We start from the raw sequence: 27,178 nt of genomic DNA, 5'->3' as shown, positions 1-27,178 counted from the left end.
GAAGGTCGCTTCACATATCGCGTTTGTGATAAAAATCAATTGAGTTTACTTTTATGTATATTTGTGGTAAATTATTGAATAGATGCCGTTGTTTATCGATGTGTGGTAACATTCTTCGGGCGAATTAGCTTACAAGTCAGAAAAAAAAAGTTTTTTTTTGTGAACAAAAATAAAAAATTTACAGAATTTAATGTATGTATGTAGTTTAATAATAATTTTGATTTTTTTTAATTCTCTTCCTATAGTCGATTTCCAGGAGGACTCCGAAATAAGGTTACTGGCGGTAAGCAAATTTTTTCTACTTCAAATTATCTCAAATCCTTAAATCAAAAAAATGTATTACTACAAAAGTGATTACAGGTAATGATCGAAGGACTAGTCAAAATTTTAAATTTTGACAAAATGTCGGCGTCCAAAAAAATGTTTTTTTTTTGTGAAAAAAATTGCACTTCAGAGTATCTTAAAAAATCGAAATTGTTTTCAAAAATCTCATTCTTTCGATAAAATAGTTAAAGTATCTATGAAAGGCTTGTGAAAATTACAAATTGATCGGTTCAGCCGTTAAGTAAAAATTCACCAACTCTGAAAACAGTGTTTCGAGAAAAGCGCGTTTAAAGTTTTGGCAGCCGATCACAGTAAGTTAAAAAATGCTTACAAATAAATTCGTATCTCCGAAAATACCTGCCGGATCATCTTCAAACTGAAGGAGAATATTTTCAAATATATCTACATTCGAATGGATATAATCTGAAATCTTAAAAATAAAATATTGATGTCTCTATTAAGGATATACTGATCATGAATACATAAACTGTCGTTTGAACTGTTCCATAAAGTGTTGAAGAAGTATGAATTTCGGTGCGGGCATTCCCACAATCCTGATTTTATCTGCTGAAGAGCTGTCAACTCTACAGCCTTCCTTTCCTTAAAATTTAGTTGGGGAATGTTTTTTTCTGCCACAATAGAAAGAATGGCTTATCCAATTTTAAAGTCCTGAAGAAACTGTAGTTTTCCTTATCTGCATGTGATGCATTTTTATGAGAAAACAAGTAAGGAAGGGCTAAGTTCGGATGTAACCGAACATTTTATACTCTCGCAAAGTCAAATAGTATACTCGTTTGAGATTTCTTTGTGGATTGACTGATATTTTCGGTAGAAGATCAACTATAGGCACTGGGGTCCACATATTTAGTACTTAGGGGCTTGAACAGTTTTGGTGCGATTTAGACAATTTTTGGCCACAAGGTGGCATACTTTAATCGCATTATTCACGCAAAGTTTTCTCATCAGATGGAATTTAAAATGGGGTTATATGGGAAGTAGGCGTGGTTGTAGTCCGATTTCGCCCATTTTCGCACTATGACATAGAAATATGAAAAGAACGTTATGCACCGAATTTGGTTGAAATCAGTTGGATCCGCCAAGATATGGGGTTTTACCTAAAAGTGGGCGGTGTCACGCCCACTGACTAATTTTGAACGCGGTTCCTATAAAGTCATCTCATACCATCCCTGAGATAAAATTTAATATCTCTGGCGTGTTTAGTACTTGATTTATCGCGCTTTTAGTAGTTTTTTACAGAACCGTTACATTGGGAGTTGGCGGGGTTGTTACCCGATTTCTCCCGTTTTCACACCGTAGATAGAGGTTCTAAAAACATTTGCTTCCACAGAATTTTGTTATTATTGCATTAGCGGTTTAGTAGATATGCACATGAAACCTATTAGAGGCGGGACCACGCCCACTTTAAAAAAAAATTTTTAACTGCAGATGCCCCTCCCTATTGTAATCCTGTATACCAAATAAGAGTCTTGTATCTTGTTGTGGAGCTTAGTTATGGCAATTAATTTGTTTTTGAATAATGGCGTTTTGTGGGCGTGGCAGTGGTCCGATTATGCCCATCTGCAATACCAACCGTCTCACGGTATCAAGAAACATGTCTACCAAGTTTCATAAAGTTATCTCAATTTTTACTCAAGTTAGAGCTTGCACGAACGGACGGACGGACAGACGGACGGACGGACGGACAGACGGACAGACGGAATACAACTCGTCCCTTCATCCTGATCATTTATATATACATAACCCTATATCTAACTCGATTAGTTTTAGGTGTGCCAGAGTATAAAAATATTATCTGCATTGTTTTAACCATGATTTTTAATCTAGGCATCCAACGCATTCGGCTCTATCGATTGGTAACATATTCAGCTAATATTTTTTTTTGTAAATTGGCGAAATAGATGCACCCACTGATTACTCCTTTAATTCGCTTTAATTCATCAGAAATGAAAATCCGACATGATGTCCATATTCCCTATTTCTCGAATAATTCCCAAATTAATCAAAGAGAAATATTTTCCATAGACGCCACTTCACATTGAAATAATTAGTTTTCATTTTGCGCATATGTACTGTGATTTCACAATTCACACTTTTCCGCTATTTAACGCATGAACAATAGAATTTCACTTTTAATTGCATCGAAATAAAGGCTTTTATTGTGGCTTTTGACTGCAAACGACTCGCTTCATGTCAACGATAGTTCGTTTCGTAATGACATTTAATCGTCAAATGTGCAGCGAGTGTCAATTTCCCCTGGTACACGTAAGTATGTGTAATTACCAGCTAAATGGAAATTCAGACATACATTCGTACAAATATACTTGTACGTATATGAGCAAACGAAATGCAATATTTACGAAATTCACATCGAAATCACCAAAAGCGAAAAGATCGTCGATTACCGATCAACGGTCTGCGATCACAGTGATGGTAACTGCAAGGGACGCTTGACGAGAGACATTTTTTACGCTTCGCGATCGTAAAAATTTGTTTGCAGCTTCAGCCATCCATTGCAGTCAATTGAACGTGGAAGTCGCCTTAATGGGTGATGATTACTCAATGTCCCAACGCTGGCTCATTGCCGCACACTTAAGCGCATACAAACTTACAAACGTGCGTATTTATACTCGTATACTTATGCATATAGTATATAAAGTAACTGACACATGAATGCTTTATGGTTACGGGGGATGTGTGTAGTACTATATGCATGATATCCGATAATGTATGTATGTATGTGCAGGCAATAGTTTTCGTAAACGCTTGCAATTAACGTATTTTCATTCGAATGCGTTTTTGATGAACGCATATGGGCGCATTGACAGACACTCAGACAGACCTCGCACTAACACTTCAGAATGGAAAACCATGAAGTGCACTTACTTGATTACTCGCCCATCATAAAAGTGTATATTTAAGCATAAATATATTTGAGCATATCAGCATAGTGATCTCTTCAGTCAAATTAATCGATATTTTGATGTAAGAGATTGCAAATAAATGGAAAAATTAGTGTCTATTCAAAAAAGAAAATAAAAAGGCAAATGAGTAACACATAGTCGTAGTTAGTGAAATGTTTTTATACTAATGCGAATTTTCAGTAAATTGTAAGACCATAGCAATATGTTGCATAAAATAGAATACTTTTGTACATCTTATATGGTTGGTAGGTATTAGTCCTGCCCGCTGTTTGGTGCCTCGACACACCAGTAACACTTTAAGCTCAATTTCGATGCTTAATCGTATGACCTAATTTTTGTTACTAGTTTACTAGTTTCCAAAATTTAACTTTGTGTCAGAAACCAGTCGGTTTTGTCGATGGATCTGTCAATATGGGTCATTGCTCTTGGAGTATGTAATGTTTTTCTAAAAAATTTCCCTACTTCTTCCACTGAGAAAGAGAGAACTTGTATACGTTTTTTCATTCTATATACGAGTATGTTTGATATATAGAATAGGTCCAATGTGCTTGTTTGTTTTTATTTTAATCCATTCCATCTACCTATAGTAAGTTTCATTATTCAAAGGAGTGGAAATAAAGCTTTCGCTGCGGACTCTTTCTATCCCTACTAGCTATTTTAATTATGTTTATCTTATAAGTAGTGTATCTGTACTGAAACTGGTGTGTACGCCGACCCTTAATAAGAACATTTCATATTTCTATTATACATATACACTCAAGAGCTGTGACCCACACGAATCCATTTAAATTGCGCGCGCGAAACAAAACGTTGAATATTTTTTCCTTACGTTGCTACAAAATTTTTTCATGTGAAGTTTGATCTCCTTACATCAATTAGTGTGTGGTTAGTAGCTATTTGTTCATGATGCAAAAGGTTTGTCTGGCGATATTACCATGGCAAGGAGTTTGCCTGAAATTTTGAAGTTTCCAATGGAATCACGGGTACGAAATAATTTAAACTGTTGTAGAAGTGTTTTGGATAGTCTACTTTATCATCCTTTCTCATACCACCCACCTCTGTTAATGAGCATAACATCGAAATAATTAAAGAAACAGTGCTTTAAAAACGTTAATTTTTAATATATTTATTTCTTTATTTAAACTCCATGCATTGAAATAACTTAATTCGAAGCTACAAAACTATTTTTTGACTTAAGTTTTTCGAATTTGAAATGCCACTTATGTAATGCAAATAAATAACTGTATCTGAGTGAAAATTATACATTTAACAAAAAATATATATTTTGTTTTTCGTTTCTCAGTTTCACCTCTATGATTGCATAGCAAAAATGTAAACTTAATACAATGAAAAATTAATAAAATTAATTCGCATATAAATATGTATATGTGTGTATGCTAAGGAGTTGGAAAAATATGGCAAAACAATCGTAATGTTATACATACTATATATATAATATATACGAGTATATAATAATATTTCTATTAAAAATAAAAATTACAGTCTGTTTTCAATTTTATGCTAACTAAATAACTAATTCGTCCGCCAATACAACAAATGCATGTATATACCAAATATATATGTCTATATATACGTAAATACCTATATACGCGTTTATGACTATATATGTGTATGTGTTAATGTGAAAAGTCTCTGCTTTTCTTTACAAGAATTTAATAATAATATACAATAACTGCCACTAACACAACGTCCTTTCCTTGAAAAATTCTAGTTCTCGTATTTCCTACAAACACTCCTCCAACTCCTCACACGACGCAGTCACTATCGTTGACTTGGGCAACTCGATTTCCAGCAACTTCGTGCATGTGCCCACCTCCTCGTCTTCGTCATCGAGATCGTCTTTGCCACAGCGTTGTTCCTGCATTTCAATATCCAAAGTGCCATGTTGTCGTTGGAATGAGATAAGAAAAGCGACCACCGAGACGAGCAGGAACATGAACGCAATGCTGGAGCAAACCACAATTATTAGACCGGAGCGGCTGAAGATTGAGGCGGAGGTCGCTTCATTTATGCTGCGTGTAGGCAAAGGTTTACCAATGCCACCATTACTCTCCGCAGCCATGTGATCGTTTAAAGTTCGTCCGGCGTTGTGTGGTGGGAAGGTTTCGAAGAGTGTCGCCGCCATTGTATCGTCCAACTGTGTTAACAACATTGTGTGATGTGTCTGTGTGTTAATCGAGCGGGAACCTTTCGTTGAGGCGGTGACATCACCCTGTCCAGTACTTACGCCCACCAAAAGCGGTACTATATCTGCATCGTCCGTATTGTGGTCATCCTTATCGATTACTTGAAACTCTTTCAGCGTCGTAGATTGTTTCTCAATTGTACTGGCGGAGGTCGAAGAGATCTCACCGTTTGGTATGTGTGTTGTGCTCAGCAGTGAAATATGCATTTGTCCCGATTGCTCAGTGGTGGCCATGCTTTGCGAATTTTTCTCATTATAACCGATTTCTTGTACAATAATTGATTCCGTGGTGGAACTAATTTGCGTAATTTCGTTGGCTGGCTCTGCTGCTTTTAGGAGCGTTGATTCTTCTATGGGCTTATGAACGCTTAAAATTTGATCACCTTCATTTGTGCTTGATTTTTCTGTTTGACTTCCAATATCATTGTTTATTTCTATCAAGTATTGATTACCGTTGAGTGTATCTTCTTTCCCGTTAGACCGTGTGCTCTCTTCACTAGTTGTTGAGTTGTTGCTATTTTCTATTTCTTGACCGTCCTGCTCGCTCTCATCAATTTGATTGCTGTCTTCGTTAAGTGTATCATCTTCAATACCGTTTTGTGTATTTTCATCAACAACATCTTCATTAATGGTTTCTACAGGTTCCGAAACCGCTTTCTCGTTGATATTATCTTCTAACTCTAAACTTGTTTCCTTTGCCGCATCATCATTCTGTATACTTTGTTCATTTTCAATGTCTACATCATTTGCCAAAGTTACAGAGTACTGGACTGTGGCTTCCTCTTCCTCTAACAGTTGTTTTTGAACTATGTTACTGACGGTTGTCTCTTCTACTGATTCAGCAATTTCCGACTCCAATATGTTCTCATCTAATTCAACACCCTGCTTTTTAATTACAATATGCACACTTTTCACACTGTCGGGTTCTATAGTCGTGGCAACTTCCTCGATTGCTAACGCGTCGCTTTCGTTTAGGTGCAAGAGATCTAATGGTAGATTTTCAGCCAAGACTGCAGTAGGTTCAGTTGCTGTGAGATTTTCATTTAAAACTATAGATAAGAATGCCTCATCCGCTGCAGCAGACGTTATCTCGGTTTCATTCAGATCCTCTGGCGAAGCATTCTCTTCCGTTGTTTCACTGGTTGTATTTTCATTTTCTATATTTGAATGATCTAGCGTTGTATTCAAGTTTTCATTTGAAGCGCTTGATGATGATACTTCATGCCTCTCAACTGACACAACCGCTGACTCATGACTACCTTCATTACCTAAGTTATTCTCTTCCACGCTTACTGAGTGCTCTTCGGTTCGAGATTTGGTATTTTTGTCTTCCGGTTCCGTATTACCTTCTTTTGTTTGAGGTTCCGGTCCACTGCTGAACTCCTTTTGCTCTGTTAAGCCTTCTTCATCGATTTCGTTAGCCTCGTGTGAGTACAGTGCAGACTCAGATAAACGGTTTAATTTGGTTTGTAGTGAGCTCTTATCTGCATCTAATAGTCCATCGTGAGCTTCAACCTTGTCTTCCTCAATATCTTGCATGCCAACATCTCCAGTTAATATCATGTTCGTTTTGCTGCTGCCATTTAGAATTCCTGCGTTCTCATTACCATCAATACCTAGATTTCGGGCACCTCGCTGATTGTCCACAAAAGACTTGACTGTTGAAATTGCTTCCTCGGCTTGTAGGGGGAACAGTACTGAAAGGTCATTATTGTCCGTTTTTGAATGCCTAAAGGTTGTACTTTCTATTGTCGACAGTTGATCGAGCGCAGTATCTGGGGGTGTCGATGTTACTGAAATTTTAAAATTTAGAATATATTAATTGTTAGACTTTTCGAATATCGACCACAACTTACACTCTGCTAGTACATCGACCACTGCACTGGACTTGGTGCTACTCTCCTGCAACGCACTTTGAATCAACTGAACTTCGTCGCCAAGTTTTTGCCGCACCTCCTCATCCGTTACATTTTGTAGGTGCTGAACTTCGGCAGCCACAATATCTTGCTCAAATTCGATTTCGTTTCGCACGGAATTACGTATGGAATCCTCCAGATTTTCATCAAGCACTGTTTCGGGATAATCGAATTTTGAATTTACCCGAAGATCTGTAGCTACCTCTTCGCTGACAACTTGAGCAATTTCATTGGTAACATCATGTGGCGTATCCAAAGCCATTTTTGGATCGTCGTATCGTACAGTACCGGTGGTGACCGTTGTCGTTTCCGGTTCATTCACAGCGATAGGTACGGTTACATTGCGTTGAACGTCTGCAACTGCGGTTCGATTATTGGCTAAGTGTGGTGTGTTAACCGTGGTGGAATCAATTTCACCCACTACGTCTTGTGGTGTGTTTAGTGTGGTCAAATTCACGTCGGTTATTGTCTCTGCTATAGATCGCTTTAAAACAGCTGCATTGATAGGTGTCGCTGTTAAAAAAAAATGAAGATAATGTTATCAGATAATCAGAGAACGTAAATGAATAGAGAAGGAGCAAATGTTAGCTGTTCTAAAATGTTAATTACGATGAGGGAACATCGAAAACGCGCAAATTCGAAAATAAAATGTCACCACACCTATCAGGGTACGCAACGGACTACACCACTCTATAAGCAAAATGTATATACATACATATGCGCAGATGTTCTTTGGTATGCGCATAAACAAAACTTAAAGTAATAAAAACAAAAGTAATTGACTTCGGACAAGAAAATATAAATAATGAGGGAAATAATATTAAAATAGAATTCAAATATCATTTAATAAAAAAGAGTTATAAAAATAAAAAAAGAGTATGTGTATTTTGCTTTTTCGAAGTTATATTTTTCGATGTTTCCTCATGTGGAATTACAAATTAGTACTCAAAATGAGTGGTATAGTTCGTTGCGTACCCTGACAGTTGTGGTGAAATATTATTTCCGAATTTGTGCGTTTTCGATGTTCCCTCATCGTAATTAACATTTTAGAACAGCTAACATTTGCTCTTTCTCTATTCATTTACGTTCTCTGTTAAAACAGAAAATGTCAGCGGTAACATTTCTATTGAAGCGAATTCGTTAATTTAGATTTATATTATCGCAGCATTCGTATACTATTTATTCAATTAAAAAAATTTAAAATTGAAAAGCAAAAAACAGAAACGAAAAAAAAAATAATAATAATATTCAATGTTTTGGTATTATAAAGTAATGTTGTAGATTTAACCCCAGAATTAGAAATCAGCCATATAATTGAAGAGGCTTTACTAGTTGATGACAATTTGGATTTCAATTATTTTTGTAAAATTTTAATTATTATTAGCTAACGGAACGTCCTACTTATAACTATGACTAACGTCAACGTTATATTATAAGTTCATATTCGGTCTTTGAAGCGTCTATACATATATATAAAAAGTGTGTATATTGTTAGCTGTAGGTATATTATATATATATATATATATTGTTCTCTTTATTTTTTATGACAGGTTTAAATACATTTACATACATACTCGTATATCCAAAGAGACGTACGAATGCAAATAAGTATGTATGCACATCATTCATCACAGCACAAATGCGTGTGTCAACTAAGGTAAATTCAAATATATGTACCAACATACATGCTAAATGCAGTTCTATCGGAGAATGTGAAATATCATGAAGATCTTTATACAAATATGCACATGATATGCATTGTGAATGTAAATAGTAAACCTAAAAATAATGTAGATTTATGAGTTGTTTTCTTACGCCCTCAAGTTTGTCTACTCAGTGTTTATACAGAAAGAAATCATATTACTGAGAATATGCTATGAAATTTCAACACATTTTCAACCATTGGAAGTATTATAATATTAAAGAGTTATCGGAAGAGAGCATATTAGTAAATAAAAAAAACAAAAAAAAAATTTTTTGAAAGTAAAAAAAATTATTCAAAATGTTTAATTACATTTTTTGGTAAGTTGATTGGGGGGATAAAGAAAGTACTGAAGCTTCCAATATATAATATGTACAAATATGGTAAACCGCAAAGATTTTTTACCATAATTTGTCATAACTATACTGTAAAATGTATCAATTTGTAAAAGTACAAAACAAAATGCTTAAGCTCTTAAAAAAATCCTCCTAGTCACCTGATGGATGGAGTCATTGGTAAATGAAAACATGAAAAAAACGTTAACTGCGGCTTCAGGAAAGTCTAAAACTGAAAACTTAACCGGCCAACAGTTTGCCTATTCTACCTATATTATTTGTAACTTCATACTCAATAAAATTAATAAGCAAGTTAGTTAATTGAAGAAGTTTTAAAAATGCATTTACAATAAAACAAATCGTATAAAAAAACAAAGTAAATTTACTCCAAATAAATTAATTAGTATTGATTCAAATAAGAAATGCATTTTCAGTTGATACATAATCACTTCGCCTTGATAAAGCAGTCATGTCATTCCTAAAATAAGTCTGTCGCCTAAAATCAATTGTTAAACACTGAATAACTTAATTGTGAATTATACCTCTTACTTATCGCTCTCTTTGTTAAATTTAAGCCTGCAGAAGCACCCACTCTAACCTTTCATCCCAATATTAATTAAATATGTTTATCGGGAGTTAAGAAATAAAATTAGTTTTGACTGCTATTACTTTTTCTCTTTCCTTGATTCCATATGCCTGGTGGAAGTTTAAATAATTAATAATTATAATAGTTTTTATTTTTAGCAAATTGTATATACTGGCAGGCTTTCAAGACAAATTTAAAAATATATATAATATTTTATTTTATATATTATTTTTGAGATATCGAACTGAAATTGTGCATACGTCCTTTTCGCTTCAAAAGTTGCTCATTTGTTGCAACCGCCGATATCGGACCACTATAGGATAAAGCTGCCATACAAACTGACCGTTCAAAATCAAGTGCTTGTATGGCGATTTTTGTATTTGTAAACGGCATTACAGCTTCGGTGCAAGCAAAGTCAACGTTTTTTCTTGCTTTTATAAATTATAGGTAATTCTAGAATTTCTTGGGCACTGATATGCTCACAATATTTCAATTATGTCAACTGAAATTATGTTACCATTATTTTGTCTATGTTGCACCCACTGTGCTCCGTTACAATGAACCCGGTTAATATACCATATTTTTCTTTTGTTATCACTGATGATAACTGAGCACACAAGCATAAATGCACATATTTAAATACATACATGCATACATATGTAATATATGCAACGTTTTGTATTGCGGTATGTATGTTGGCATGTCAATAACCATAATTCTAACTCGAACAGAAGTCAACAACTTATTCATGCATGTGGCATTGAACAACAACAACAACATATGCGCTTCGGGGCGACCCGCAAGATAAGCGTCCGAAAAAAACCCTATCTAATTTGAACATTGAAATGGAAATGAGGCTGGGCGCAAACGGTAAGCAACTGGTTGCGACGCTGCACTAACAACAATATTATCATTGGCCGCTGTCAACAAACACATGCAAACAAACGTATACTCCTTAAGCATACATAATTTATTAAGCATTCCCGATATCTTAAATTATCACACAATAAAACTGCGGACGGCCAGCGACAGATTGCCGAATTGCAGTCGATGCCAATGCTCGACAGGCACTAAACTAAACTGTTCTTTGCTTTTCTATGAAGCATGTACATATGTATTGAAATGTAAATTTGTGTGTACAACATGCTCCCATGGGGAAACTTCTGACGCTGTGCCGCTGCCATTATGAGGGGTGTATGTTTATATGTACTTCTCTGTATGTTTGAATAAGTGTGGCATGTCAAGAATTTTTCAAATAACGAAAACTTTAAAATAAAAGACCCAACTTGTCATTCTTCTATGTCACAGACACATTCTTTGGCACATAAAGATGACAGCGGAGAAAAGCAACATTTGAACAGATCAATATGCCAAGCAGACCGTGTGGCACACAATAGCCGCATAGCCAAGAATGCAAACGAACGGACAGACATGGCATGCACAATAGTTGGTCTCACAGCGGCAAGTTCATTTTGAGGAAAAATGTATTTGAAATGTTGCAGAGGATTTTCCTGCATGCCAAAGCAAAGAACCAAAACAATTGGTGAAATCTGACGACAGCTTACTGCAATGGTAGTGGAGGGGCAGCAGATTAAAAGAGTCGCGCTTTGATGGAAAAGGATTATGTTCAGCGGCTGACAATAAGCTTTTCCCACGCTTCCATTCATTTCATTGTTTACTCATTTTATCAAGTTCAATGTAATTGTTTACTCGTTTTAATGCTGTTTATATGCTTTATGACCCCAACTGCTGTTAATGGGGCTTGCGCTTATGCATGCGTGTGGAAAGAAGTCTCAGATAAGGCTTACCCCTTGCGTGCTATGCATAAGCATCTACTCAGCTGTCATTTGCGTTTACTTACTGCCTATATTGCCATGCGAGTATTATCATCATTAATTTTTATTTATTTGACTTCAGCAGTATGACTACATAGAACAAAAAAAAAAACATAGAACATAAAAACGTCAACTTCGGCTGCACCGAAACTAAAATACCCTTCGCAAATAAAAAAGTTTCAATATAAGAACTTGATCGTTCAGTTTGTATGGCAGCTATATGTTATAGTGGGCCAGATCTGAACAATTTATTTGGATATTGTACTGTTGGCTTAGACAATAATCCATACCAAATTTCGTGAAAATATTTTGTAAGATGTAAATGTTTTCCATACAAGTACTTGATTCCGATTGTTCAGTTTGTTTGACAGCTATATGCTATAGTGTTACGATCTGAATAATTTGTTAGAAGCTTGCAGTGCTATCTTGGATAATAATCTGTGCTAAATATTGTGAAGATATCTCGTCAAATAAAAAAGTGTACCATACAACTTCTTGTGTAAACTTTCAGATCGATATCTAAAAACATATCTAAATCGACTCAGTTCGTCACGCTTATCGCTAATAAACTATAAAATATACAAGTACATATGTATATATTTTTTATAGAATCTCCGAATGGTTCTTCTGGATGTTACAAATTCGTGGCAAATCTAGGTTCAGGGTATAAAAATATTATTAATGTATTATTATACCCTGAACAGGGTATATTAATTTTGTCACGAAGTTTGTAACACCCAGAAGGAAACGTCGGAGACCATATAAAATATATATATAAATGATCACTGTGACGAGCTGAGTTGATTTAGCCATGTCCGTCTGTCTGTCCGTCCTTCCGTCTGTCCGTCTGTATATACGCGAACTAGTCCCTCAGTTTTTGAGATATCGATCTGAAATTTTGAACACTTCTTTTTCTCCCCAAGAAGCTGCTCATTTGTCGGAACGGCCGATATCGGACCACTATAGCATATAGCTGCCATACAAACTGAACAATCGGAATCAAGTGTTTGTATGGGAAACTCTTTCATTTGACGAGGTGTCTTCACGAAATTTGGCGCGGATTATTAGTTAAGGCAACAATGTAATCTCCGAAGAAATTATTCAGATCGGATGACTATAGCATATAGCTGCCATACATACTGAACAATCGGAATGAAGTGCTTGTATGGAAAACTCTTTCATTTGACAAGGTATCTTCACGAAATTTGGCATGTATTATTATTTAAAGCATTAATCTAATCTCCGAAGAAATTGTATGGATCGGATGACTATAGCATATAGCTGCCATATTAACTGAACGATCGGAGTAAAGTGCTTGCATGGAGCATTTTTTTATTTCACGAGGTATCTTCACGAAATTAGGCACGAGTTATTGCTTAAGGCAACAAACTATTCTCCACAGAAATTGGTCAGATCAGATCACTATATCATTTAGCTGCCATACAAATTGAACGTTCGGAATCAAGTTCTTGTAAGAGGCCTTTGTTTTTGTGAAGGGTATTATAGCTTCGGCGCAACTGAAGTTAACGTTTTTTCTTGTTTTTATATACACTTGCATAAAATCTCCTACTGAGGGCCATTGATCTACTGAGCATTATATAGAAATTAACGATAACTTCGACTTCCTTAAACACACACAGGCATAAGTATACATACATACAAACATAGATACACACACCCTCCTCCCTTTATACTGAATTTTACGAGTGTCTACTTTCTTATTAATGCATTTCACATTATCTACACTTGTGAGGCAACATAATTTATTATAAACAAAAATTATGAACACGAAAGAACAAAAAAAAAAAAGTGAAAGAGAAATAAAATAAGTTCCGATTACACAATTATTTTTCCACAGTACAGCCCATTGAAAATCCACTTATGCGTGTACAATCATATGTCCGCGTATATGGCGGAAGATTCGACTAGACGCATGCGTCACCGTGCGTGTACTCATAGGCGTATGCGCATATGTGCTTGCTGCATTCACTTCCTATATTTTCTCAACACATCAACCGACGAAAATGTAATTAAATTTTTATGTTACGCCGGCATCTTGAACATCGATTTACACAGTTCATGCAGCACGTGGCTACGCATTATGTGTCCGTGACATTTCGCCTCACAATGCATAACATATGGTCGTATGAAAGCTTGAAAGTCACCGCGGTTGGCGCGAGTGCAATGATAATGAAAGAAACGAATCAATATTCATACGGAAAAGGAGTACAATTGTGATTGACATGGCGCGTTAAAGTGGCGTAGGAAATCGCTAACCGTTATTGAACTACAAAACGTCACCATCGATTTGGGGCACGTCTACAGCAGTTATGTTTTATGTTTATGTACACACATAAATGGTATTTTTAATTCAAGTTTTAATTACTTTGAACATTTTTTTATTGTAAAAAATGTATGAATTAATATTAATATATTTTTCAGTGCATGATTCCGATTCTAAAATTGAATTTACATTTTTGGGCTTTTATATCATGTATATCATGAACGATCGACATAATGTGTTCGTGCATTTGATAGGTTATTTCCTGCAAGCACCCCTTAAGAACTTTAATAGAAATATGTTTACAATTCTTTTAGCATTATTGACTGATTCAAGAACTACTGCAAAAAGCATTAGTTCATTTGTTAAATTTTTATATAGCTTCTTTTAACTACAAGTAAGTAACTTTAAACTATCAAAAATTTTGATATTACTATTAAGAGATTGTGTGAAACTCTAATATATAATTTTGCAGATATTTATTAGTTAAAATCAGATAAAAAGTTTACTTCGGTTGCACCGAAGCTAGAATACCCTTCACAAATAAAGAAGAGTCCATACAAAAATTTGAATTTGTTTGTTCAGTTTGTATAGCAGCTAAATGCTATAGTGGTCCAAAAAATTGTGGAGGAAAAATTTCTTCGAATATTGTAGCGTTGCCCTGGACAATAATCCATGCCGAATCAAAAGTTTTTTCATAAAATGACTTGATTTTGAACGGTCCGTTTATATGGCAGTTATCTCCTATAGTAATTCCGACAACTGAGTAGATTTTTTGGGAGAAAAGGAAGTGTGCAAAATTTCAGTTCGATAGCTCAAGAACTGAGGAACTAGTTTGCGTATATACAGATAGACGGACAAACAAACGGACATGTCTAAATCGATTCAACTCATCACGATATTCATTTATATATGTATACTTTTTATATGGTCTCCGACGTTTTCTTCTGGGTATTACAAAATCGGAGCAAACATAATAAATCTTGTCCAGGATATAAAAGTAGTTAAGTAGGAAAATTTTATATAATATAAATTTTTGTTAAAAGTTTTGATTTTTCCATTTGTTGTAGAAAAAAAAAATGTTTCCTAGTTTATTAATAGTTAGTGTGTCTAGTTAGTCTAAAGTTCTCAAAACTACAAAAATAATTTGCATTTGATGCACTTTTCTTTATATAAGATCAGATTTCGTTGATAGATGCAATTATTTCTGCGCTAAAATTTTTCGATCGGTATCGGTTCATATGTTAATTATTATATTTTCATACTTTTCATACATTCCTCACAACGAAAATGTACATTTAAGTTGTTTGGTTTTTTGAAAATAAATTCGGGATGCAGCTGAGGTTTCAAAATATAGAATAGCCATATAAATATTAATCCCAAGTCTGCAACCAGTTTTGAAGTTTATCTTACTTGTTCTCTAATACAGCTGACTTTGCAATGGCTAAGGGTAAGAGTATGGTAAATGAGATCTAAAAAAGTTCAACTAATCTTATGCTTAAATGAGATTATAGTTCGCGCCGTCTCTGAAGAGAGTCGCGAAAACTTCTAAACTGAACGAAACTGCAGCTAACCATGCTGGTAGGAGTTATTACGCCATGTTTTTGTGTAATTTCAGTAACTAAATTCGTATTGTAAATATTAGGACTCTAACTTATTTGCCGTAAGAAAACAATATTGTCGAATCATTGTTATCAAGTTCTCAAAAAACTGTGCAGTTTTTAGGAAAATGAAATTCAAGTAAGTATTTCTTAAAAACGCCAAATGTATTACGGTATCAAACCCGACTTCGTATTTTCGAAGATTAAGTATGATGATATTGGGTTTGCTCTTACCAACTTGAATGCTCCAAGTAGTTATTTTTATTAAAGAAATCACAATTTGTGCTTTTATATTTTTTGTTTATCTTTATTTATCTAATTCCAAAATTTTAAAAACTTTTTGCAGAAATTATATTAAAAAATCAAATGTTTAAAGTAACAAAAAAAAATAGTATTTTTACAACAAATTTTCAATTAACAAAATTACTTCTCCATTAAAAATTTTCATAGACCATTTGGTAATTAATTTGAGTTAAAAATATAATTGTCTACGTTTCTAATAAATCGAAAGCCTTTTCAATGCAGATTAAATATTCAGCTAGTGAGTAATTAAAACACAATTTCCTCACAACGATCCGAAGATGATTGAGTTGATTGCAAATACATATGAGTATAAACACGCATATTATATACATTCATTTTACGAATAGATAAGCGTGTAACAGGCGACTGGCGGAAAGCCGAAAAATAAGTGGTGAATTCGAAACTCAGTACACGGTACATTTTTCAAATATATTGTAATAAAAATCGTTTGGAAGGTCCTATACAGCATATGTATATGCATTTTTGATAGCCTTTTTATAAAAGCAAATCGGCATCACCTTTTCAGATAAAAAGGAAGTGCTCTTAAAATTAGAATAAAATTTAAAATAAAAAGCAATTGCAAACCAATTTTTGAAATTGCACTTTATTATTGGTGGAACTTGACCTTTTCTTCGCTTCAATACTTGCGACTGTTTTCATTTTAAATGAATGTTGAGCTGTATATGTTAAAATAATACACGATCCTTTGAGATATTAAAAGTTTTGAAGAAGTATACATAACCAGAAACCAGTATTTAGACACTAATAGTCACATATGATGTTTTAGAGCTTCAAGAACTTTAGAAGCGGTCATTCTAAATTTACGATATTTTTTGAGTGAAGGACAGTCGTAACAGAATTCAAGATATTATTTTTATCTAGAATTACATACATACATACATACATAAGCATATAGCTACTATTCGTAGTGGGTATAAATTTGTCGATAAATGAAATTGATGTGGAAGCGAGAGATTAAAAGGTGAAAAAACGCAATAAAAAGTCGCTTATGCGCTAGCCTTCAAATCAAATTGTCTCGCTTTAAGAGAAAATACGCTGCAAGTAAACCGTCCAGTTGTTATATTCCTACTTTTAACATTTTAACAACGACCGTGAGGGGAAGTGGCAGATGTCATGTCGAAATAAGTGGCCCACGCGAAGTTGTTCAAATCCGCAGGTAAAGAGGGGCAGAAGAGAGTTTAGAATTGCACACAGCTGGCTATGCAGACCAACTCAGCTGAATCTGCAAGCTGAGTTATTGAACTTGTTTTCGCTGTTGCTGTTATTATTGTTATGGTTGTAGCTGTCTACGCCAATGATGCTAATGCCATCGGCAAACTTATTGATATGTTGTTACTAAACCGGTGTTGTTGTTATTGCTACACATATGTACATACATATGTATATAATACGTTTTAATAGTCAGTACTCACTTGCCAGCGCCAGAACGGCGATTGTGATGAACAGTGGCAAAGCTTTGCGATGATTGCTGCCACTGCTGTTGCCATTGCGATAACAGGTTAACCTGTCGCAACGTCTTTGTTTATGGCAGCTGCAATTGCCGTTGGTGCCATTCATGTCTGCTACCATACCGTGTTTGTTGTTGGTGATGAGGCACTCAGCAGCGGTGTCTTGTTGTTGTTGCGCGAGATCGCAGCGCACTTGTTTCCACCATGTCATGTTGCCGTCGTTGTTTGCTCTTGTTGCTTTTGTTGTGGCAGTTGAATTTCTGGCTTGCTTTCTGCTTCGTGTTGAACGTTTTTGTTGTTGTTGCCGTCGTCGTCGATTCTGCGGTTGTTATTATTGCCGGTATTGATTGTATTTTGTGTGTTTGGCAGCGCCACTTGGTCAATAAAGTCTTGTTTCTCCCGGCTATACACACAACTATACATATATGAACGATTATTTATCGAGTTCGATCGTATGCTGCTAAGTGATGATCGTATGAATGCTGAAGATGCCACAGCTTCGAGTAGTGCAGACGACACTGCAACCGATGCAGACAAGTAAAGCCTGCCTTACAAATGAATGGAGCAAAACGTTGAAATCGTCAATGACGGCGGTGTCAATACTTCTAGTATGAATAGAAAAGCACGATCAGCAAATCGCCAATTACTCTTCCTAATCGCTCTTAACACATTTGCTATTAGTGCAACTTCGACTGCAGCGACACTTGCAGCACGATTTCACGCGAATCACACAAATGTACAAATTCCACTAGAAGAATTCTTCGAAAGCGAAACACCTGATCACGTAGACCTTAAGTATTCAAGCCATATATGTATGCCCACAAGCAGCTTGAATACGTCACTTTTACGCACTTTACTTTTAATAAACTCTTTTTGACTTCTTGTTTGTCGTAATATTACCTTTGTTACTTTCTTCAAATTTTTCGTGTGTGTCTTCTTTTCACTGAATTATGGTTTGAAACACTGCCGAAGCTGTCATCGCCTCACCAAAAAGTCAAACTGTTCGCGCCCAATACACGTGAAGAACTGAAACCGAAACTGATTTTGAGAACAGAAATCAACTTTTCCTCAACATTGAGAACCACTACATGTGCACATACTCAACGTCAGCGGCCAGCATAAAACGCAGCAATAATACGTCCGTCCCACCATTTCGCTGCAATCTTCAGCCTTCAGTCGGGGAACCGACCATGTGCACTGTGTGCTCACAGATATCCATACAAGCAGAGAAGCATACTTCAATGTGTGTGTGTATGTGTGTATGTGTATCTTCATCAATATGTGAATATGCCTGTGCCCATAAGTATGGATATTCATTGGCATTGTCTTCATTTATTTTTTGTTTTTTTGTCCTCGATCTTCAGCGATCGTCGTCGTCGCTGCCGCTGCCGCTTATGGTTCAATCGGCTTGAGTCGGCTCGCCTGTGTGGGCTGTCGGTTTCGTGCGTCGTGCGGCTATGTTTTGCTTTCTTCTCAATCCCGTAGCGAAGTAGAAAGACGTGCTCTTGGTCACACTCCTTCTTTCTGGATGTCTAAATACATACAAACGGGTATTTACATTATGTTTGTATGTGCAGAGTCAATACATTAATGTGCGGTTATTTGGGTAGCTGCAATGTGCATTTTATATTTACAAGTATTTTAGATCACATTAGGCTGTATCGATTTTTGGGAACTAATCAACTTACATACATACTTATGTGTCTGAAAACATCGCCAAGAACGAATGCTGTTGAGAAAATTTGTGAATACTTAAATAATGAAAGATGCAAATAAAAAATAAAATTCGTAGAGCCATATAATTTTTCTAGGGTATATTAAATAATTTCACGTAATTTCATTCTTATAAAAGACGATCCACCCTAATACAGGGGCATACATTGGTGCATATGAAGGCATGCACATCGGTGGAATGCATATCCATCATCGCTTCTGGGTCCGAGGCTACTTAAATGGCATAGTTGTTGCTTTCTAGTGTTGAAGAAAAGGCAGCAGAAATCACACAAGTTAATAAATGTTGACGATACTATAAAATGACGATTTGAAAGACCACAGTTGTTATTGTTGATTTTATTAAATTTAGTTGTTAAAAAAAGGAGTTTCAATACTGTTGTTTAGAGCTATTATCTGCGTCATCGGAATTTAACTAGCGATGATTTTCGAATAATACTTAAAAAAATCTGCATAAAAAGCAACAATTTCATGAAATGAAAAAAAAAAATTAAAGAAATTTTTGTCATAATTAATACTTGCATCAAATCCACACAAAGGTTTAATTTATAATATTCCCATACAAAAGTATGTACATTGTGTACTAACAATTTACTTTGGCTGTATCCACTCATAGAATAGTATTTGAAATATACACATACACATGAAAATATGTAGCTATGTATGATATGTATACATATAAGCATACCTATTCCGTATGCATTAGCGTTAAATTTGCTACCAACATAGAATTCTTCGGATGCCGATTGCTGCTACCTTCTTGTCTTACTAGTAGGTAGACAATTTGCTCGAGGCTCTACTCTATGAAAACAATGTTTTTGGCTCACCTTGACAAGAAGAGAGTAGAGAGAGGACACAAATATTTTGGAGTCTTTACCATTCCGTGCACACACACAGGCAAATATGTGAAAAAATAAGTGTATATGTATATGTATGTAGTTCCATATTCGAGTATTACTAGCCCAGGGGGTTCCAACTTCTATGGAAATTCGTGTGGCATAAGATTGGACTCAAGTGTTGGACACGTTTTATTAGTGTTTGTTTGAATAATTGGCAACAACAAAAATAATTGATATGCTGCCTGTTGGTTTCTTGGTTTGCCGGTTCGCCGGCATATCAAGCGCGTTTGGTAGGTATGAGCAGCATACATACATACTTATGTACCTGTATGTATGTATGAAGTGGGTGATCGTGTGTAATTTTCATTTAAATTGTCACTGGTGTGATTATAGATGTTAAATTTATTTATTTATTTTTTGTGTAGCTATTCCACTGTGGATATTACTTCTGTTATTTATATGTGTTTGGTTAGGTGTTATGTGTGTGTTTGAAGTCGGTATTATAGAACAAATTATGCTACGTTGAGTATCAGTGGCAAGGATTAGAAGGCATTTAGAATTTTAACTGTCTGTAGGTGTAATTAGAATATATGTATATACAGGTGATATGTACATTTGTAAGTGTTCAAAAATATTTGTGGAATGTGTTTGCGGATGTGTGTACCCTGACAAAGTGTCTAAGAAAATTAGCTGTCAGAGACGTCATTGCGGTTATAGTATTTGACATTGAGGAAAAGGAACTCAACGACCACTATGGTATGTAAATTTTATTTGAAATTACTGGTGTTGCAGAACAAATATGGATGAAATAACAAACACAATACTAAATCAGTTCCAAGTGAAGGTTCTACAATTTTTCAAAATAATTAACGTTGATTCGTTAAGGGGTCATATCCACTTACATGCAGCGCTGCAAATAATGTTTTAGAAATATAATTGAATTAACATTTGAATTAAATTTTTTTTTTTGTTTTGTGATCCGAAATACGCGATTAAAAAATGCAAAAATTTTATTAAATAAAAATAAAATTTTAACCCCACATCCCGGATAAATAAATATAAAAAAAGTTTTAATCCCAAAAACCAAAATTTGTTATTAATTTTTAATCCCAACTACCGGATTGAAAAATAAAAAATTAAAACTTTAATCTCAAGCATATAATTAAGAATTTAAAAAAGAATATGTGTTAGAACTAAATTTTTTTCGCATTAATTCAAAACAAAAAATAAAATTTTTAATTTTTAATCTCAAATATTTTAGTTAAAAAAATTAAAATTTAATTTTAATCCTAACATCGGATTAAAAATAAATTTTAAAATTAAAAAATTTAAATTTAAAAATTTTTAAATTTTATTTTTATTTCAAAATGTTTGAATTTAAAACTTCGCAACCCTGCTTACAATTCAGAAAAACCCCTTTTTCGGAATTCTCTTAGAAGAGGGGCATTTAATTTAATAAATAAATAAAAATGTGTGGCGGTGAGGAAGATTTTTCTGCTTTAAATTATCTAAAATCCAAAAAACTAAAAAAAAAATATTGTTACTATAGATGATTAAAGGAGAGCTGGACAAAGTGACTTGGCAAATATAGTTGAGAAGCTCGTGTGATCGCTGATTCTGAGAAAAAAAAGTTTAAAGTTTACACTAACTTAAAAAAATGTTCCGCTCATATCTCCGAAACTATTTTCCGAATCAACTTCAAACTTTCGGAAAATATTTTTAAATATATGTACATAGTATATGCAAAAACAGAAATAGATTTTTTGAAATTCTCAAGGCGCCTTAAATATAAGTAAGTTAGCGCCACTGAATTATTCAAATTTACTCAGAACAGACAGGGAAACCCAAGAAAAAAGATAAATTCAAATTCGTTTATGTATAAAGTTCGTTTAATTCAGAAAACCTAACACCTATTCGGAGATGACTTCAAATTTGTAAGACCCCCTATGTAAGGGAAACTCTCGAGACAGATGTAATTCGACATTATTAAAGAGTTGAAAGTGATAAAGTTTTAAGGAATTTATCCATGGTTTTAAAAAAAACAATACTCTTTTTGTGCCTTCTTTTGTGAATGAGGCACTTATTTTAAATTATTTTTTAGCCAGTTTAAAAGCCATACTGATTTTATTTATAAGGAAAAATATATGCGAGGAGTGACATACACTTTTGTAGGTACTTGTTTAGTCGGCATAAAAAACCTACCCTTTCCAGCCTTCGAGCAATGCACTTGTCGAGTTGAATGATGGGGGGTCATTAACATTCTTTCTGAAATGTTACGCCGTTGTTGGGTGCTCGTTTGTTCATTGAAGATCTGCCGCAACATTTGGTCACCGCGAAAAAACTGTTAAAAGATAACGAAAATTCCATACGCTTTGGAAAAAGCACAATCACTTGCTAAATCATTATGTAAAAATGCACTCGATAAGCCATGGTACATACCCTGTAGAACAAAATTTAAAGAAGATATAAATATTTTTTTTTGGTTTTTTTAGATAGTTAGCGTATTCTTACAATAGTGGTGATTATGGTTCAAGACAATTTTTGTTTATTTGAAAGAGAAAATATTCACATTACATACACAGTCAGTCATAAGGATACTCCTTTAACCTCACAGTAGTGCATTTTATTAAATCCATTATAGATGGATACAGTGAAATTTTCTGGCTGTATGCCATTAATGATAGTAAGGGAGTAGAAGTAGTATAATGGCATCAAAATTTGTCAAATTGACATAAATTAAGAGACAAAATATAGATTTTCGCATGAGAAAGTTGGTTCAAGTTCAAGTTTTCAATATTCATAATCGTATATTGTGTCTCTGTTATCCTTTCCATTGACTTAAAATTACAACTCCTTCATCATTTCTAAAGAAGACTAGTTCAATGATGTCATCACTTCAAAAATTTGTTCTTGAAAACCACATGTTACTGCCGTACCAACACTTGATGGTCTGTATTTTCCTATAGGCTATGTATTATTAGTTAATCATATATACATACTTACATATGTATTTAACCAAAAAAATGCATGTTTATCTTTCTTTATAAAAATTTTGTGTATGCGGATATGGGTTTTATCGGTTATTGCAACCGCAGTTTGTCGCATCGTCGGCATTTAATCAGCAAATATGCATTTTCTACCAAATTTCGCCTTAAGCTTCCGTGCGATCTTTCGTACGCTTCCGATGATAAGCTTTTTTCATGACAACGCGCTAGTCTGTAATTCGCCGCTTCCGAACCGTTAATCATTGCTACGACAAGTGCCTGTGGTAATTTTCGATTGTGTCGCTAGGGTCCTGCACGTAGAGACATCTCCATATATGTATGTATACGTAGTTATGTAAGAATACGCATTTATGTGTTTTATGTATTGATATGTGTGCATTTCTTTATGCAGCCGCATGAAATTTCGAAATTAAAATGCACACATTCATTTTATGTGGTTTTTTGGATAACCAGTCGGTTAATTCTAAAGTCTATAACTGTGAGGAAGTGTGTGTGTGCATTTATACAAGTAGATTGTACTTTATGCATTTATTAAAAAATTTTATGAGTATTTAATGTTTTTTCTCGACTTATTCTTTGTAAACCACCAAAAAAGGAGACATATTTATGGGTGCACGTAATGAAAGGGGGTTACTGATTTGCATATATATACTTATGGTCATATGTACAAATACTATTGTATGCTAATTATCATATGTGTATGTTATATGTAAATAAATTGTCGAAATGAAATCATTTGTCTGTTACGATGACAACAAAGCTGATGCCGCATGCTAACTTTAAATACAAAGTCTCATTTTATTCTTTATTTATGTGAAATGCTGCCGTAGAACACCAAACCATCTGATCAAATAGTACCCGGATTGAGAAAAAATTTATTATTTTCACATATTTTAATATAAATCTTTGTTATTGTTTTTACAATATGCTCCTTTTAGCCAATGTAAGCACGTCAACACTTAATCTCATTTTCCACACACTTGTTATAAGCCTGGGCTGGGATGGCCTTGAGTACCTGAGTTTTGGTTTTTCGGTTTCGGTTCATTTTTGGGGCACCATTCGCTAGATTCTTGGACAGTTTCGACATCATATTCATAAACCCACGAAAAAAATCCCAATGTCTGGAACTAAGGAAAAGTATGAAGCAAAATAGTTCACTAAATGGCGACTGCTTGAAAAAAAAAACCATTTTTGTACTATTATTTTTGACTGTTTCGTATTTTTTGAAAATAGTAAAAATTGAAATTTGGGGATATACCTATCTAGTTCCGGACATAGACTAGTTCATAACTTCATAGTTCATAGGAGACTCTCTTAATTTCAGGTAAATCGATCCAGTAGAACCTGAGAAATCGTGGCTATCGTTTCGAGACAGTTTCGTGAAAAACGTGCCTAAAGTTTTAAGTTAAAACTAAACCGCCCAAGTGCGGCACTAAAATGGCTATAACTTAAAAAATAATAATTTGAGTTTCGAAAAATCCTTTTAAAAAGATCTTTTTAAATATCTAAACTATCAAAACATGTTAGAAAAAAATGTTTGATATTTTAAAATTACTAGACTAGAATACCCCTTTAACAGAATTGGATGCACGCCTCGTATAAGGCAACTTTTTAATGTCTCCACGACCTTCACTCAATACTTTGTGCCACTCAAATACTTGTGTAGTAGACTCACCAAAACACTTCTGCAACATTTTCAATGGTTCTACAGTCGTGATGCCATTGAAAACATCACATTTCAATTAAATTCGTGGTTCAATTTTTTCCATGGTAAAAAGCGCCAGACAAAAGTTTCACGTCGTAAACAAACAGCTGCCAAACACATACGAACATAAAAAAATATATTTTACCTATATGTATGTTATATCAATCTTGCAGAAAAATGTTTATCGATTCGGTTTACGCGCGGAGTTTAAATGGACCAGTCCAGTAATTACTTCGGCGAATCTATATTTTTTCAATAAAACAACAAATAGCAAACCCCAATTAAAATTGCTCGCTCCTGGAATATTTTGGTGAACCAAAAATGTTATGAAACGTACATATCTGCTTCGAACTAGTTGTAAACTGGTATATTTCTGACTGAAATCTGACAATTGTCATCTCGTAAGATTTCAAATTGCTTGTCATATGTAGGTCAGTGCTGGACGTGTACCTATAACTAGTCAATTCGGCAGCAATGCACACACACTCGCATATTTTCCGTAGTTCATATGTGTCCCTGCATCCAATGTAGAACTTAAAATGGGTTTTATAACGAGTATATGATAAGTACCTGTGAACTAAACTTAGTTGCCTCAAACTAAAATTAAAAACTGGCCTCATATTAGGCGTTTCATACAGCCCATTCATTTAGTCAATTAGTATTTTCGCACACGGGTATACTCGTACATGTAATCAATTAGAAAATCAAGTTCACTTAGAAAAACAAACCATAACAAAAATGCAAAAGTCTATATAAATAATAAAAACATTTAATAGGTAAAACACCGCTCCCAAACTTTTTAATGTACATAAATACATACATGCTTACTTACTTATAACCTTTAATAAGTTAGAAAAATATATGAATACTCTTAATGGTTGGGACCAAACAGTAAAACCGCCAAACATACTAACACTTTACGGTATACAAATCTCATTAATCCTAAGTGGTCAAAAATTACTTCAAATCAGTCAACGCTTCTATTTACTCATAAAGGAACTTTCCGAGAGTTGAATTCGGTTTTCCATAGTTATTCACGAATTTTCATTTGTTATTGTGGCGCTGATTCAATGCATATACAATTTTTGTGTTCGTGTCTTTATTAGTTTGTCACTATAAATTTAAGGGGTTACTCCACTTATAAGAAATTAATTTTATTTTTGAAGAGGCATTTTTTATAATAAATAATATATTCCCATAGCAGGATCAATACTCATGGTTTCGATTTATTAATAAAATGAAAAAATTTAATTTGGTTCACCGACTCTGAAAATTCGATTAAAGTCCGAGCTGATATAATATTTTAACAGGGTTGCTTAAGTCATAGCATTAAATTTGACGTACATGCAATCTCAAGTAAACATAGGTCCACCACACTCTACAGTTTACTGCGATTTAATGCTGAACCTCTGTAAAAACCCGCAATCTCCTTGTCTACCGTGACGTAATGCATTACGCATTCCAGTACATAGCTAGCAATATTGCCAATGGAGACTGCACATTGCTAATGTTTGGCAATAATATTTTAATACATTTCATGCCACACATTGCTAGCAATGAACTGTACTTCTTGTGGTTTGACAGAGCTGTTTTCATTTGCACATACATTTTGAAGAGGCAACATGTATGTATTTAAATGCATAGCTTCGGTCGCATGATGCCAGCAAAGATGAAATGCCAATGTTTTATGTTTTGTTGGGTAAACTGCAATTTAGCAAACTAATACTCAAAACATAAGTTTTAACAAAACATGGAAAATAGTAATTTAATACATACATATGTATGTATATGTTGGGTTAATATTTTTATGATAATTGTTGGCGTATGTAAATAGTAACATTGTTCATATTTAATTATCGAATTGGTAAATAAACTTTATGCAACAATTATTTAAGTTTTGAAATATGAAATATTTTTTTTACAAAACTACTATCTCAACCTCCACATAAATTTTTGTCATCCTCATAATATTATTAAACGGTTCTAGAGCTCAAACATGCGCTATATCAGCTCGAACAAACCTACCCGATGCCATTTCGAAAATGAATATTTCATGATAGCAAATACCCTTATAAGAACATTGCCAACCTCAAAGGCAATATATTTGATAGATGGTTAGCAATGTACATTGCCTGTGGAGATGCGGCGTAATGTAGTGATTTTTATACTCTTACAATATTTTGCTACAGAGTATAATAGTTTTGTTACCCTAACGGTTGCTTATATCACCTAAAACTAATAGAGATAGGGTTATGTACATATATATATCTGAACAGGGTGACGAGAAGAGTTGAAATCCGTCTGACTGTCTGTCTTTTATTTATAGTACGCACCAAATTTTGTGTAAGTTCAGGAAGTATATTTGCCCATATTTCCTAAAGAGCAGCCTTAACCTCAT

At 34.4% G+C, this 27,178-nt stretch overlaps 1 protein-coding gene across 1 annotated transcript; it reads right to left on the bottom strand.

The window, feature by feature from the left end:
- Positions 1 to 4,366: 4,366 nt before the first annotated feature.
- On the bottom strand, positions 4,367 to 18,540 carry Dtg (Dpp target gene). Its single transcript, XM_036361416.2, has 3 exons — positions 17,465 to 18,540; positions 7,329 to 7,901; positions 4,367 to 7,265 (listed from the first exon to the last, which is right to left on the bottom strand). The coding sequence occupies exons 1-3, from the start codon at positions 17,709 to 17,711 to the stop codon at positions 5,011 to 5,013; spliced, it is 3,075 nt and encodes a 1,024-aa protein (XP_036217309.2). The 5' UTR covers positions 17,712 to 18,540; the 3' UTR covers positions 4,367 to 5,010.
- Positions 18,541 to 27,178: the final 8,638 nt, after the last annotated feature.

This window comes from Bactrocera oleae, chromosome 2 (genome assembly GCF_042242935.1).
Source record: "Bactrocera oleae isolate idBacOlea1 chromosome 2, idBacOlea1, whole genome shotgun sequence".
Classification (NCBI taxonomy): domain Eukaryota; kingdom Metazoa; phylum Arthropoda; class Insecta; order Diptera; family Tephritidae; genus Bactrocera; species Bactrocera oleae.
This window is presented reverse-complemented; position numbering and strand designations above follow the sequence as displayed.

Coding starts and splice junctions, on each gene's coding strand:
- Dtg (XM_036361416.2), bottom strand. CDS start 17,711: ATGACATGGTGGAAACAAGTGCGCTGCGATCTCGCGCAACAACAACAA. Junction 7,902..17,464: donor CGCCGTTCTGGCGCTGGCAA/GTGAGTACTGAC, acceptor TTTTTTTAACAG/CGACACCTATCAATGCAGCT. Junction 7,266..7,328: donor GGTCGATGTACTAGCAGAGT/GTAAGTTGTGGT, acceptor TTAAAATTTCAG/TAACATCGACACCCCCAGAT.